This window comes from Silurus aristotelis (genome assembly GCF_946808225.1).
Source record: "Silurus aristotelis genome assembly, chromosome: 11".
NCBI classification, from domain to species: Eukaryota; Metazoa; Chordata; class Actinopteri; order Siluriformes; family Siluridae; genus Silurus; species Silurus aristotelis.
In genome coordinates, this window is record NC_139584.1 from 23,167,321 (window position 1) to 23,180,297 (window position 12,977).

Consider the following 12,977-nt stretch of genomic DNA (forward strand, 5'->3'; position numbering starts at 1 on the left):
TTTCTTTGATTCAGAGAGGCAGCAAATCAACAATTTACGGTACTTAATTCCCTTCTGACTTCTGACGCATGGCCCTTTCACATGAAATAAAACCAGACGTTCTGTCTCTAGGAAGATGCTGCTCTACCTCTGCCATGTTAATCTATAATTTATGTGAATCGCAAGACACGCCTCCGTCTTCGTAGTGTTGTGATACGTCTTTCACATTGCAGCGTTGGCGCTGAGAGATCGTGCTTGAGACTGTTTAGGGAAGAGAAATCAATCTACATACAAATTATTGGTCACTTCTAAATAATCAAGGTGTAGCGCATCTTCTAATATACAAATACAAATAAACCAAATGTGTTAAAAACTATGCAACGGGTATCCCATGCACACTTTTGACCATCTTTAGAGCACATCATTTACATTACATACATGTTGTTCTATGTCTGTTTAATTTTGGAACAAACCATTCTACATTTAGTTCCTGTTTGCTCTTATAATAACCGCCACTGTTCTGGAAAGATGTTCCACTAGATATTGGAGTGTGCTTGTGGATATTTGCGCTCATGCGGCAAATTATGTGAGATTGTTGTGCAATACCTCAAGAGGAAGTTAATGAAAGTTGAAAGCAGATTTGGAAATGTAAAATGTCTGAGGTCGTCTGAAATAGATTTTCTTCCATAGATTCCTTCTTGTATGATGTGTTAAGGGTATTTCAGGTACACAATTATGTAACCGGAAGGGCTAGACTTTAAGGGCAGAGGCATCATCATCAGCGCTGCTAGTTTTTATCAAAATAAAGCTTATCACCTTATAGAGAAACACCCTCTCCATCGCACAGTTTATCCCATAATGGAAAATGTATTTATAGCTTGAATTCTGGCTGTCAGAGAAACGAGACTATAGACTGCTTCTGAAAGCTATTGTATGTAGTTCGAAAAAAAAATGCCAGTGCTGCAATATGCTTCAATAGCTTTTTGTTTTTCTCCTATATAAATTTTAATATTATTTTTTTTATGCCCCCATCCTTGTCAATCAATTTGGACTATAACATTACCTACACAGGCTCCAATGTATCAGCAGTCATTAGTTCAAGGTTCGGCTGCTCAGCAAGTTCAAATACATCAGACATCTTTGTCTCAGAAGCCGACTCACCTCACATAGGTAAAATTTAAGCCCATAACATTTAATATAATACTTTTAACTCAATAGTCAATCAGTTTTGCAACTACTGTAGGAAGTACTGGAATTTTTTTTTATTTTTTTTTTTATTGGTAGGACAGTTTTTGACCTCCTGTTGCAGTTGCCCTCGCTGAGCCTTGCTCATTGTTCCATGGTCCCTCTTCCTGGACCTGATTTCTTTTCCTCATTCTTTCCTTTTTCTGCGCAGTCATCCCTCACTCCGCTCTATCTCTCCACTGGCCAACCTGTGCCTGCCCCTCCCTCGGTTTCACCGGGGCCCAATTTACAGATGGATGGCACTGTGCCAACACCCCACCCACTCCTACCCGCTGCATGCTCTGCACCAACACACTGTTCCCAACAAGCCTGTGCACCTCCTGTGTTTGCAAGTATAATACCCACAATACAGTACTCCCAGCAGGGCTACAGTATGGCTCAGCAACAAATTGCAAGCTCCATGGCTACGCCTTCTTTGCATCCCCTCACACAGAGCAGTTCTCCAATTTATCCTTCCCAGCTTACTTCACCAAACACTGCCTGCCTATCTGCAGGAGGTCCTCCCATCTTTCAGGCTACTCAGGTAGTGTGTGTTTCATATGGGTTTTCAAAGCAATCTGCCAGAATAGCTGCATTGTGTGCTAATTTGACTTAAAACTGTTTATCTTGGCACCCAAATGTGCTCAATTTACAATTCCGACCCGCAGAGCTAGCAAATACTAGCCTAATCAATAAATCAAAGGCAACATCTGCATCATGACACCTCTATACAGTCTACTTGATATTTACTATATATGTATATTTATTATAGATTGTATAATACTGTATATTTGTACAGCAATAATCTTGAAACTAGGCTTTTTGTGATGAGGCATATATATATATGTACTGGAATTTTTTTTCCCCAAACTTTAGAAATTAATATTTACAATAAGTAAATTTAACGTATAAATTGGCTTTTTTATTCATTTTTTTTAAGGGCGCTCCCGGTAGCAATACCCAGTCCCAGATTGTGCTTCCGGCCCTGGTGAGCACATCCCAGAGCCCAGTTCCAGTCCATACCGCCATGCCCATTGCTGTTCCGGTTCATTCTTCTCAGACATCCGTCACCGTGGCTCCACATGCTATCGCCATCCCTGGCCATCATCTACACACCGCCCCTGCTGCCTTGCTGACGCCTTCTGTGCCACAAGGCATTGTACCAGATCCTTTGAGCATCGAGGAAGCTCTGGATGCGAACCAGGAAACTCAGGCCTCTGCAGTGACCAGTGAAATGACTCAGCAAGCACAGCCCAGCAGCAGCATCACGACGCATCACGTTCAGCAGTGCAGCAGCAGCGCAAGTGGAACGAGCCAGCCAGCCACTGAAGTGTTTGCTGAGGTTCGACAGAGTAGAAGCAAAAGTTTGCTTCAAAGTCAATAATATTAGTCTGTGATCTTTTAATTCTGCTTGCTTGTCTTCCATGTGTTTGGGTAAATATTGCTGGTCTGCTGCCTCTCTGTTTGCTTTATTTGTTTTGTTAATCATTCTCATTTCTGTATTTCTCTCTTCTCTCTCTCTTCTCTCTCTCTTCTCTCTCTCTTCTCTCTCTCTTCTCTCTCTCTTCTCTCTCTCTCTCTCTCTCTCTCTCTCTCTCTCTATTTGCATGTAGGAGTGTGCTATAGATAAGCAGACTGTGGCTGCATATGACAGGTACAATCCCCAAGCAATATGTGTAGATAAAGATTCCTTGATGATGATTATTTTCTTGCATTAATATTCCCTGTCCTTGAAGTTTTCAGATATCATGCACAAGTGCCATTGAAAAATTGCATCAAAGTAACTTATTCTGAAAGTAGCTGAGTTTACCTTGATTTTAAACCCTATTTTTTCCTTATTTTTTGTAATAGTTAGACAGTAAGGTTTTTAAATAAGTCCACAAAAGTATTGATTTATTTTGAGGGCTGGATTAAAACCTTTTATTACTCTGGGTTCAATCCACAGACTTTAATTACTTACAAAATAGATTTTTTCTTAAAACAAGTATTGAAATCTAGACTTTTTTTCTGCCACAGTGTGACCTCTGATGCCACGTCAGGAAAAGAGATGAGCGACGGGAACGAGGGAACGCACGGCGGAAGGAGCGAGTCGAGGGTCCGCAAGCATCATCGCAAATCCTCCCGTACGCGTTCCCGCCAGGAGAGGAGCGGCAAACCAAAACTAAACATGCTCAACGTGAGTCTGCCCCAAAAATCCAATCAAAGTACTGCTCTGTTGCAGCTGCATGATCATATCAGGGTTGTACTCTGTTAGGACCTGGCTCACTCTTTGGCAACAATATTTTAGCGACGCTTATCTGCATGCAAACGAGTGCTTCTGCCATGTGGTGTTTTTTTCTTCTTCTTCTCTTTCCGTGGCTTACCTCCTTTTGACGCATTTTCCAGATATAAACACACAATATTTGGAATTGTGGAAATCTTTTAGTTATAATAGTACATTATAACTACGTACTCATTAAATACATGCGCTGTTAAATAGATATCAGAACTGGGATCTCAGGCAACCCAGCATATGTCACAGGATTGAAATGTTTTTACTCTTGTGTTCCCACCTACATAGTAAAAAATGTGACTTATGTTGGGTTGCCTGAGATCCCAGTCCTGATATTTGTCTTTGGGCAAATGGGCATATTATGGCATATAGTAATTCACAGCAAAGTTTATTGAAATCCAATAAAGTTGTAGGTAAATAAAAAAAATTGTTGCTGTTTAGACATTTAGAGTTGCATCATTTTTTTTTTTATTAATAAACTTGTACACATGGACTCACGTATTAAACGAGTAATGTATTGGGAAGCCTGACTTTTCTAGCCATGTGTGGTTTTTCCTTAAACTGTTACCACAATGCTGGAAAAACACAAGTGTGTAGAATATTTTTGGATGTGGTAAATGTAATTTTTACTTCACTCAAACTAGGAGACCCAAACCTGTTCCAGCATTACAATGCCCTTGTGCACAAAGCTAGCTTCAGTGCTAGCTCCATGAACATATGATTTACATGGGTTGGAGTGGCAGATCTTAAGTGGCCTGCTATAGAGCTTTATAGAGTTTGTCCAATAGCATTGCACAGTATTTGGATACATGAACATATTTTGATTAGTTTTAGTGGATTTGGAAAAGCCAGGAACACAAATATTTAATCTGTAAACAAATGAGGCAAAGTGCTTAGATACAATAGATTAGGAGTCTAATTTTTATTAGTAAGAAACTGAAAGAAAAAAAAATAGAATAATAAATCAATAATACCAAGAATGCTTTGGGATATGCTATTGAATACCATGGCATTAACATCATTATATTCGAATAGATTCAACAACAATCCAATTCATAAAATGCACTCGTTTGGGGTCACAGGCAGATCCTCTGAAATTGTTGTTTATGAACCTGAGAGTGAACGTTGTGAAGCAGAATCTCCTCCTAGCTTAATGATGGCTGGAGAATGCGATGTCTGGGAACATTTACCATATGTTTGACTCCAGCCTCTGCAGCTTTCACGCACTATAGCGCAGCGATGTTACTTCAGTTTGATTGTATTTTAAAGGCTTTTATTGCATTTGAATGGCATTCGTAATGCATGTCAATGGGAATTCCAACAGAAATCTGAAATTCATCCCAAAATACAAACCATAATCACTAATCGCTGTATTAAGTAGTTGAAATAATTTGTACACTCTTTAGTAATGAATTAGTAATGAGCTTATAAATATTAAAGCTTAAACCAGTCATGGTTGCCATTGCCTGGTGGAAAAAAAAGGCTGAATTTCTTTGGTGTGCTGCAGGTGTGTAACACGGGTGACAAGATGGTGGAATGCCAGCTGGAGACTCACAATCACAAGATGGTCACTTTTAAGTTTGACCTTGATGGAGATGCTCCTGAGGAGATTGCCACATACATGGTAAGGGGATTGCTGCCAGTAATAATTTTGATGTTTGCATTATGCATTCTGAAAGTCAACAGTAAATATATTTTCATACAAAACTATCATTGTAGTTAGCTGAAGCATATTTTCACACAGTTATAAAGGTTTTTTTTATTTTTTTTTATTTATTTTTTTGTTTGTTTGTTTTTTTTTTTTTTTTACTGTTGTCATTTTGCTGCCTGCTTGTCTTAAGTCTTCTCTTCTTGCTCTGATAAAGCTGTCCCTGTGTCATCTCTGCTTTGCATTTGTGTCTGATTCCTTTATCCACACTGTTTTACCACACTGTCTTATCAGAGATGTATTTAAATATTAATTTGCTCTCAGTTCTCTTTTTAGACCCAGCGCTTCTATAATTCAAAACTTTCGGCTGTATACCAGGATGATGGTATAATGTTATGTACTGGTCTTAACACGACGACCTTGGTCTTGAAGTACTTTTGTCCTGCATGTTTCGGTGGTTTTTCCAATGCAGTAACACTTTTAAATGTATATTAATTGTATAATATTTACATTAAAAGTATGTTGCTTTTTTATGTCCATTGAGGGTTATGTCTATTGCAGTATCACTTTTGCCCATTGGGGGAGCCAAAACACATTAGCCAAAACGGCCCAAAACGCATTTTGTGATTTTATTTTATGAGGACAGGGGGGTATGGAGACGGATGATCCGCTGTGGCGACCCCTAATGGAAAAAGCCGAAAGATAATGATTTTATGCCTATGGTTATCCTAAGAGTCCATGCATTATAATATTATATTATTGTTTTATTTTTTTGTTTTCTCATGGTCACAAAATAGTTTTCTCATGATCTCAGCATAAAAACCTGTTTTCTCACGATGTAATTGCATTGTGAGAAAATCTCACACCTTGTAAATCACAGCCTCCTTCTCAAACACACAGAATATGTACGTCAGAAAATGAAGTACTGATCATAAGGGAACAATACGTTCTAATATAATATTTTATATTGTTAGGCTTTCACGACTTCATTATCAAGACTTCATTTTTCTCTTGATCTCGACATAACAAACATAGTTTCCTCGTGATCAGTATTTAATTGCTATATTCGGCTAGATCATCGCAGCATCATGGATGATCGCATTCGCTTTTGCTTTGATCAGGGACTCACTCCAACTGAAAAAGCTCTGTGTGTGTCAGTGATTGACAACTTGCACATAAGTGTGACATCTGAGAAGGAGGCTGTCATTCACGAGGTGTGAGATTTTTTCCGTTGAGATCATGTAAAGTTGTGTATGGAAACGCTTTTAATATGGCGAGAAAATTATCATGATCACGATTAAACAAAAAAGAACAAATATAATGCATGGACTCTTAGGACTGTATATGCCTGTGTTTCTTGAGTAAATTATACATCTGTTCAATAAAATTTTTTGTATTGCGACGTTATCAGTTGACACAGCTATAGGTACAGGTACTTTTTAAAGCTTTATAGATATTACATTGAATTTGGCAGATCTGTCTCTCCATATTGCAACATATCGTTTCTCAAAAAAATAGACTATATGGACAAAGGTTTGTTGACATCTGACCATAAGATTTGTATGTGCATCGAAATACAGCCCTACAATTGTGTGTGTCTAACTTTGTGCTTACAATTTGGGGGTCTCCCAATACTTTTGTCCATTTAGTGCATTTGCATTTACAACTTCTGTTCTGTTCCAAGGTTTCATTATCAAACCTTTGTCTCATGTTCAAGAACGGAGAAAAGTATAGGCAAACAATACGTCTTTGTATTTGTTTAAAATCTATATCATTATATGTTTGTTCATTAGGTTGAGAACGACTTCATCTTGCTGCTTGAGAAAGAGATGTTCATTGAGCAGCTGAAGGACATAGTGGAGAAGGCTGAGGACATCCTGAGTGAAGATGCTGAGGGAGAGAAGGGTTCAGGACATCAGTCACAGCCCCATCAGAACCTCAAAGGGGGTTCTGCTTTTGAGGTAAGCTCGGAACCACAAACAAATTCTGATTGTTTAGTAAATGGAAAGGCATTTGAATTCCAGGTTGCGTCATTAAATTTATTACATTTAAAACGAATTTGGTACACGTTCGGTACACATGTGCACCGAACAGGAAGCCCTGTACCAAAAAAGTACGAATTCGATACAAATACGTGTACATTAGCATATATTAAAACAGTGTAATTAAAATATTTGTGCAGGGTTATCAGGAGACAGTCTTGTCTGTCAACTTATCAGTCAACTGATCAGTTTCCTTACACACTGCACTGTTAAATATTCTCCAAATGCCCAGTGTGTCATCTGTCTTAGAGTAAGGTTCATCACTTAATGCCTGACAGCAAGCATCACTACTTCCTTTACCCATTAAAGATTAAAGAGCCTCTGTTAATGTATAGTTATGAAACCTTCTCCTGGGTGCATTCTTTCCTATGGTAAGGAAGAGAATGCTGACAGGCAAACTGTTCAGAGAGAAATAAAATGCTAATGTCTTCCCCATGTATAAGAAGCTTTAAAGCTCCTTGTGGATATGCTCTTAGTCGAAAATACTAAAGGAATGCCATGATTTAAGTAACAGAATAATGACGGGATAATAATCAAGAATAGAGTATTGGGCTGCCATCCTGTTATCAACCCTCGTGTTTTATTTCTTACAGCAATTGCCGAAACGTATATTACAGATTTGTTCCTTCAAAAAAATGTTTATAGTTATATAATTTGGTGTTCCTGCTATCATGTTATAGCGGATTTAAACGTTTGTTTACACACAATCCTTAAAATAAAGTGTATTTGATTTCAGTTTTATTTTGTTTGTATAGCACTTTTAACAATGGACATTGTCCTGAAGCAACTTTTATAGAATCTAATAGATCTAATATAAATTTTTTGCATCATAAATTAGTCCCCACAAGCCAGTAGCAGCAGCTTTTTACTAACAGAGACTTGAGTGTAAAACTGTTCATGCCATTGTAGAAAACTGTTTATTTTAATTACAAATGCATCTTCATGGTTTTTGAGTTTTGGCTTCCACAGTAGCCATAAGGATCTCATACCCAGCAAAAGAGAGTGGTTTCCAATTGAAGAGATTTCCAACCAAAAGTATTTTCATTTTCATGTAATTGGCAAGCCACCATGTTTCCATTTTGAAATGTTTGTGAATCCCTATGAAACGTTAATATGAATTGCATTAACATATGCCTGTGATTTGAAATTACACTAAATACAAATTAAAGACTGTCCTACTGAGCTTTAATACAAAACCATTTGCTTTCCAATAATATATAAAAAAAAAAAAAGTTCCTTAAATTAAAATTTTGATATAAATAAAAAAATAAATTACACTAATCCCTCGCTTTACCTCTGTTTGAATCTTGGTTTATCATGGAATTGCATTTGCCTAATTTGTTTTAGTGATTTTTCCCGGTCTCTCACGGATAGCACGATAGACCGGGAAAATCAGCGCAACAAATTAGTTATCTGGGAAAAGTTTTTATGGGGTTTTAAGTTGAAATAATGAAATGTATTAATAAAAATATAATTATTGATTATAAAATTAAGTAAAATGTTAATACAGTGTACATGAAATAGCATTTTTGGGGTGGCGTCTGTTTATCGCGGTTTTTCTTTTATTTTGCGGTTTTAGAAGGGGGGGGGGGTGAATATGTATTTGAAGTGTTTTGATTTGTTCATAATTTTGAACTGAACTATTAATCATTTTTTGCATGTCTGACTCATAGTTAACATAGGGTTAACATGACCTAAAGCTTTCTCTGTAGACTACACATGCTACTGATTTTACTTTGAATGCAAAAACTGATAATTTGAGCACTGAAAAGATTACATTTCTCAGCTCATCAAAGTAATTGGTTTATGATTTTGGTTGTTCCAGGGAGCAAAGCCTCAACAAACGCAGTCAAATCAACTAGTATACCAGCAAAATGGTAAGACTGTTATAAGCATTCACGTACGGTATTGATCATGTATGTATTTGATCTACACTATATCGAAAAACACTGTTTGTGGACACCCGATCATAAGATTTATGTGCTTTTTGAACCCATTCCGTATTTAATTCCCATTTATTGTTATAATAACCTTTACTCTTCTGGAAAGATGCTTCACTAGATTTTATTGTGCTTGTGAAGACACTAAAATCTAGCGGAACATCTTCCCAGCCACAAGAGTGTTAGTCCATTTAGGTAGGGTGAGGAGTGCAGTCAGCGTCCAAATTCTTCCGAAAAAGTTTTTAATCGGGTTGAGGTCGGAGCTCGATAGCGCTCAAGATCTTCCATTGCAACCCATTCAAACAATACCTTCATATAGCTGGCTTTGTGCACAGGGACATTTGTCATACTGGAACAGGTTCGGGTCTTGTAGGTCAAGTAAAGGATATGTAATGCTACCACAGCCAGAGACCTCCAATACAATTGTGCACCTTTAATTGTGGGAACAGTTTGAGGAAGAACCCTATATGGCTAGAGAAGTCAGGTGTCGCAAAACTTTTGTCCTTATAGTGCAAATAGATTTTGGAACCTTGTTTTTTTTCTCCACACACTGTAAACTGTCAAACACTGTAGCTAATGGACACTGCACACACATTATAGTATGGTCTGGTGTTTTACTCTAAAGTATGCATATGCACTTCACAGGATGATAATGGAAAGCTTGGAAAGAGACAGTAATATACTGCGTGTCATGTCAAATGTAAAATTCTCGTTTTTTTTACATTGATTTTAAATGAAGTGAAGTTGTTTATTTATTAATGTGTGTGTTGTGTTTTAGTACTTCACACAGGCAAACGCTGGTTCATCATCTGCCCTGTGGCTGAGACCACAAATAATGGGGGAGAAAATGTCACAGCCAAAGGTATATATCTGTATTTGTTTGCTAGTACTGAGAGTGTAAGCAGGCCTTGTACGTTCAAAAAGCAAAAATAAGGAAATAGAACTGTATATGTATAACCAAGAAAAAAATTCCGTCAATATATAATTCTTGTACAAATCAAACCATTTGGTTTGATTTTTATCATAGAAGAGATTATGTGTGTGAAAAATAGAAGTGTTTCATAAGAACAACAGAATCGATTGCCAGTCAGCTTCCGATCTACCAGGAGCAAAATACAAAATATGTGCACAGCATAACAAAGCTCTCAGCTTTTTTTTTTTTTTTTATCCACAGTCTACTATACTATTACTATCTACCCTAGCAATTGTATCAATTACTACTAATACAAGTGATGTATAAAAAATTGAGGTGAACCCATTGTTGTTGTTTTTTCTTTTCTGTACCATAATCATCTTTGAAAATATAGAAGGTTGAGTATATCAATTCTATATAAAACCAAGAGATTTCCTGAACTGCCATGTAGTGTTTTTTTGTTTGTTTGTTTGTTTGTTTGTTGTTGTTCAGCTTCAGGCAAGGTTATGTGGGGGATTTTTGCATTAATGTGTGTTCAAAGATTTTAGGGTCGGATCATTACAACTGCTGTATATGCAATACTATTGCGTAAGATATTTTACATTTTTTGTTAATCCAATAAGATCTCCAACTCTGCTTTATAGTAGCTTTAATTTATTGTGTGCGCTACAGGCTGAGTAGCTCATGTCCTGCAGAATGTTGTACTGTATTTTGTAATGTTCACCTTGAATATGTGCACACAAGCAAACTCGTGCTAGGCTTCTTAAGTGAGTACTAATCTTTATTTTTCCCTTCTCTCTGACTTTTAGACCAAGTGAGCACACCTGCAGCTCAAATTCAAGATACTAGCACAGATGAAGCCAGACCCCTCCCAAACAACCCACCCCTGCCTGACACAGCCCTCAATGCCCCTGAACACATGCAAACAGTGGACGATTCTCAAAACACTCATCAATCACGGATGTCCATGGTTACCGACATCCCATGCTGTCCTATCGTCCCTCCCACATCCCAGGCTGAAAATGTTATAAAACCTGTACTTCCTCCCCAGCCAGCCAGCCATGACCCCAGTCCTGTCTCGGATACATCTCTGACCCAGGTTCAACCAGTGGTGCTTCAGCAGCCGATTTCCACACCTGTTCCACCTGCTACACAGTCACAGCCGCAGAGCCCGGCACATCTACCACAACAAAGTCTTACTACTACTACCACATCAGGGCCTACCACTTCACACACTCAGCCAGGGGGTGGCCCAGCTGAGTCTGATGGAGAAGGGCCTCCTAGACTAGAGTTCACCGATAGGACAATAAAGACACTTGATGAGAAGCTCAGGAACCTTCTGTACCAGGAGCATAATCCCTCCCAATCCACGAGCTCCACCTCAGATCCTCCTGGCTCACCTCCGGTATCAGACAGTCAAAGCAGTGATGGACCACTAAGAAGAGGGGATATACTGGTAAAAATAGATGTCTAACAATTAGTTATCAGAATGGAACCTTTATAGTCATAGTAGTACAACTTTTTTTATTTTAACATATATTTTAGGTTTTTTTTGTTTATTTACAATTTACCTGCGAAATGTAATTTAAAAAAATGAAAGAGATTCAACATCTTGACCTATTTGGGAACTTATTTGAACAAGTCATTTCCAAGACATTTTGCCAATATACTTTCTCTATACTGTCTCTACAATAAGCAGTGGACATATCTGAGGTTCATGTTTCCATAAGCGAATTTGCAAGGATTTTATCGCTTCATGGGATTAAAATCATTTTTAGTGAATAAAATTGCAGAAAACAACCTTCATTTAGAAATGAAAAGCAAGTGGCTGTTCTTTTCTGTGGTGAGGAGCCAGTAAAGACCGTTTATTAGGTTGATCTCCAACAGTTCTTGGGTTTAATTCGAGCTTTCACTCCATCTTTCAGCCTCAGATTCCAGAGCGGAGTGATAGTCTTGGGGCCTTGAGTGACTCAGCTGTTGCCCGTAAGTGGAATGTCGTGTGTATGTTTTTGTATTGGTCTATAGACAAAGGTCTTTGAGTTTATTTCAAACAAGGACACATTTACTGCATGCTAAAGGAAATAAATCGACTGAACATGGGTTGGAAAATGACTGGATTGATAGACAAACATTTGTTTGTATTAATTAGCTTTAACTAGGCAGCCGCCAACTGACACCGAAGGCAACGTTGGACATTCTACCTCGAAAAGCCGTTTCCAGGTAGGAGCACTCCTAAAGTTTCAAATTATTTGCTTTGTCTATTTAATGAGAGTTTGCATTTACTGGTGGTAATATCTCTAGATTGTTCCAACGGCACCGGATATTGTCCAGAGTTTGGAGCGTGGCAGAAAGAGCCGAAATTCCTGCAGTTTTGAAGCATCTGGCCACACAGAAGATGAGGCTGCTATGACCACAAATGTTTCCGCTGCAGATAAGAACGGAAGCCATACCATGCAAATGTGCCATAGTAATCGTTATTCGGCTCCCCCTAATCTTTTTCAGGTACAAATTAGAAAATTATCATTTTTTTTTTTTAATACATGAAACTTGCTCTTTATTGCATCTGTTTCTACTAAATATTGAAGTTTTCAATATGAGGCATTTCCTTGATTCAACAATGTGCCTATTCTGGAAACTAGTGTATATAATCTTATTCCAAATATAAATGTAGTAAATGATTTTAGATTTGCTATATGACAGGTGTCTGTAATCTTATTTTTATATAGAATTTCAATATATATTCATATATTTAAATGGCTAGTGTATGCACAATGGACAAAAGTTCATCTATTTATAAGATTTGTCAGAGTTATTTTGATCAGCCACAAGGATTTTTTAGTAAAGTCAGGTACTGATGTAGATTGAGGAGTTCTGGGCTGTGGTTCAGAGTTCTGTAGCAGGCCAATTTTATAGCAGATCTTCCACTCCAACTTGTAAAGCATATCTTAATAGAGCTGGC

General features: G+C 37.8%; 1 protein-coding gene and 1 long non-coding RNA gene across 7 annotated transcripts in view; one reads left to right on the forward strand and one right to left on the reverse strand.

The window, feature by feature from the left end:
- The window catches only part of LOC310733429, a 43,934-nt gene extending 43,655 nt beyond the window's left edge, over positions 1 to 279 (reverse strand). The window contains exon 1 of the long non-coding RNA XR_014535743.1: positions 128 to 279. This is a non-coding gene — a long non-coding RNA (uncharacterized lncRNA). The remainder of the gene's footprint in view (positions 1 to 127) is intronic.
- The window catches only part of LOC310733264 (serine/threonine-protein kinase WNK2), a 49,679-nt gene that overhangs the window by 23,942 nt on the left and 12,760 nt on the right, over positions 1 to 12,977 (forward strand). For 3 of the 6 annotated variants that reach the window (XM_083554330.1, XM_083554328.1, XM_083554329.1), the window contains 12 exons: positions 1,376 to 1,747; positions 2,144 to 2,545; positions 2,817 to 2,857; positions 3,220 to 3,379; positions 4,983 to 5,099; positions 6,917 to 7,084; positions 8,991 to 9,042; positions 9,884 to 9,967; positions 10,828 to 11,474; positions 11,944 to 12,001; positions 12,168 to 12,238; positions 12,320 to 12,520. In XM_083554330.1, the coding sequence (XP_083410456.1) occupies positions 1,376 to 1,747; positions 2,144 to 2,545; positions 2,817 to 2,857; positions 3,220 to 3,379; positions 4,983 to 5,099; positions 6,917 to 7,084; positions 8,991 to 9,042; positions 9,884 to 9,967; positions 10,828 to 11,474; positions 11,944 to 12,001; positions 12,168 to 12,238; positions 12,320 to 12,520 (2,373 nt within the window). The remainder of the gene's footprint in view (positions 1 to 1,375; positions 1,748 to 2,143; positions 2,546 to 2,816; positions 2,858 to 3,219; positions 3,380 to 4,982; positions 5,100 to 6,916; positions 7,085 to 8,990; positions 9,043 to 9,883; positions 9,968 to 10,827; positions 11,475 to 11,943; positions 12,002 to 12,167; positions 12,239 to 12,319; positions 12,521 to 12,977) is intronic. The other 3 variants (XM_083554331.1, XM_083554332.1, XM_083554333.1) reach the window with 1 other exon arrangement.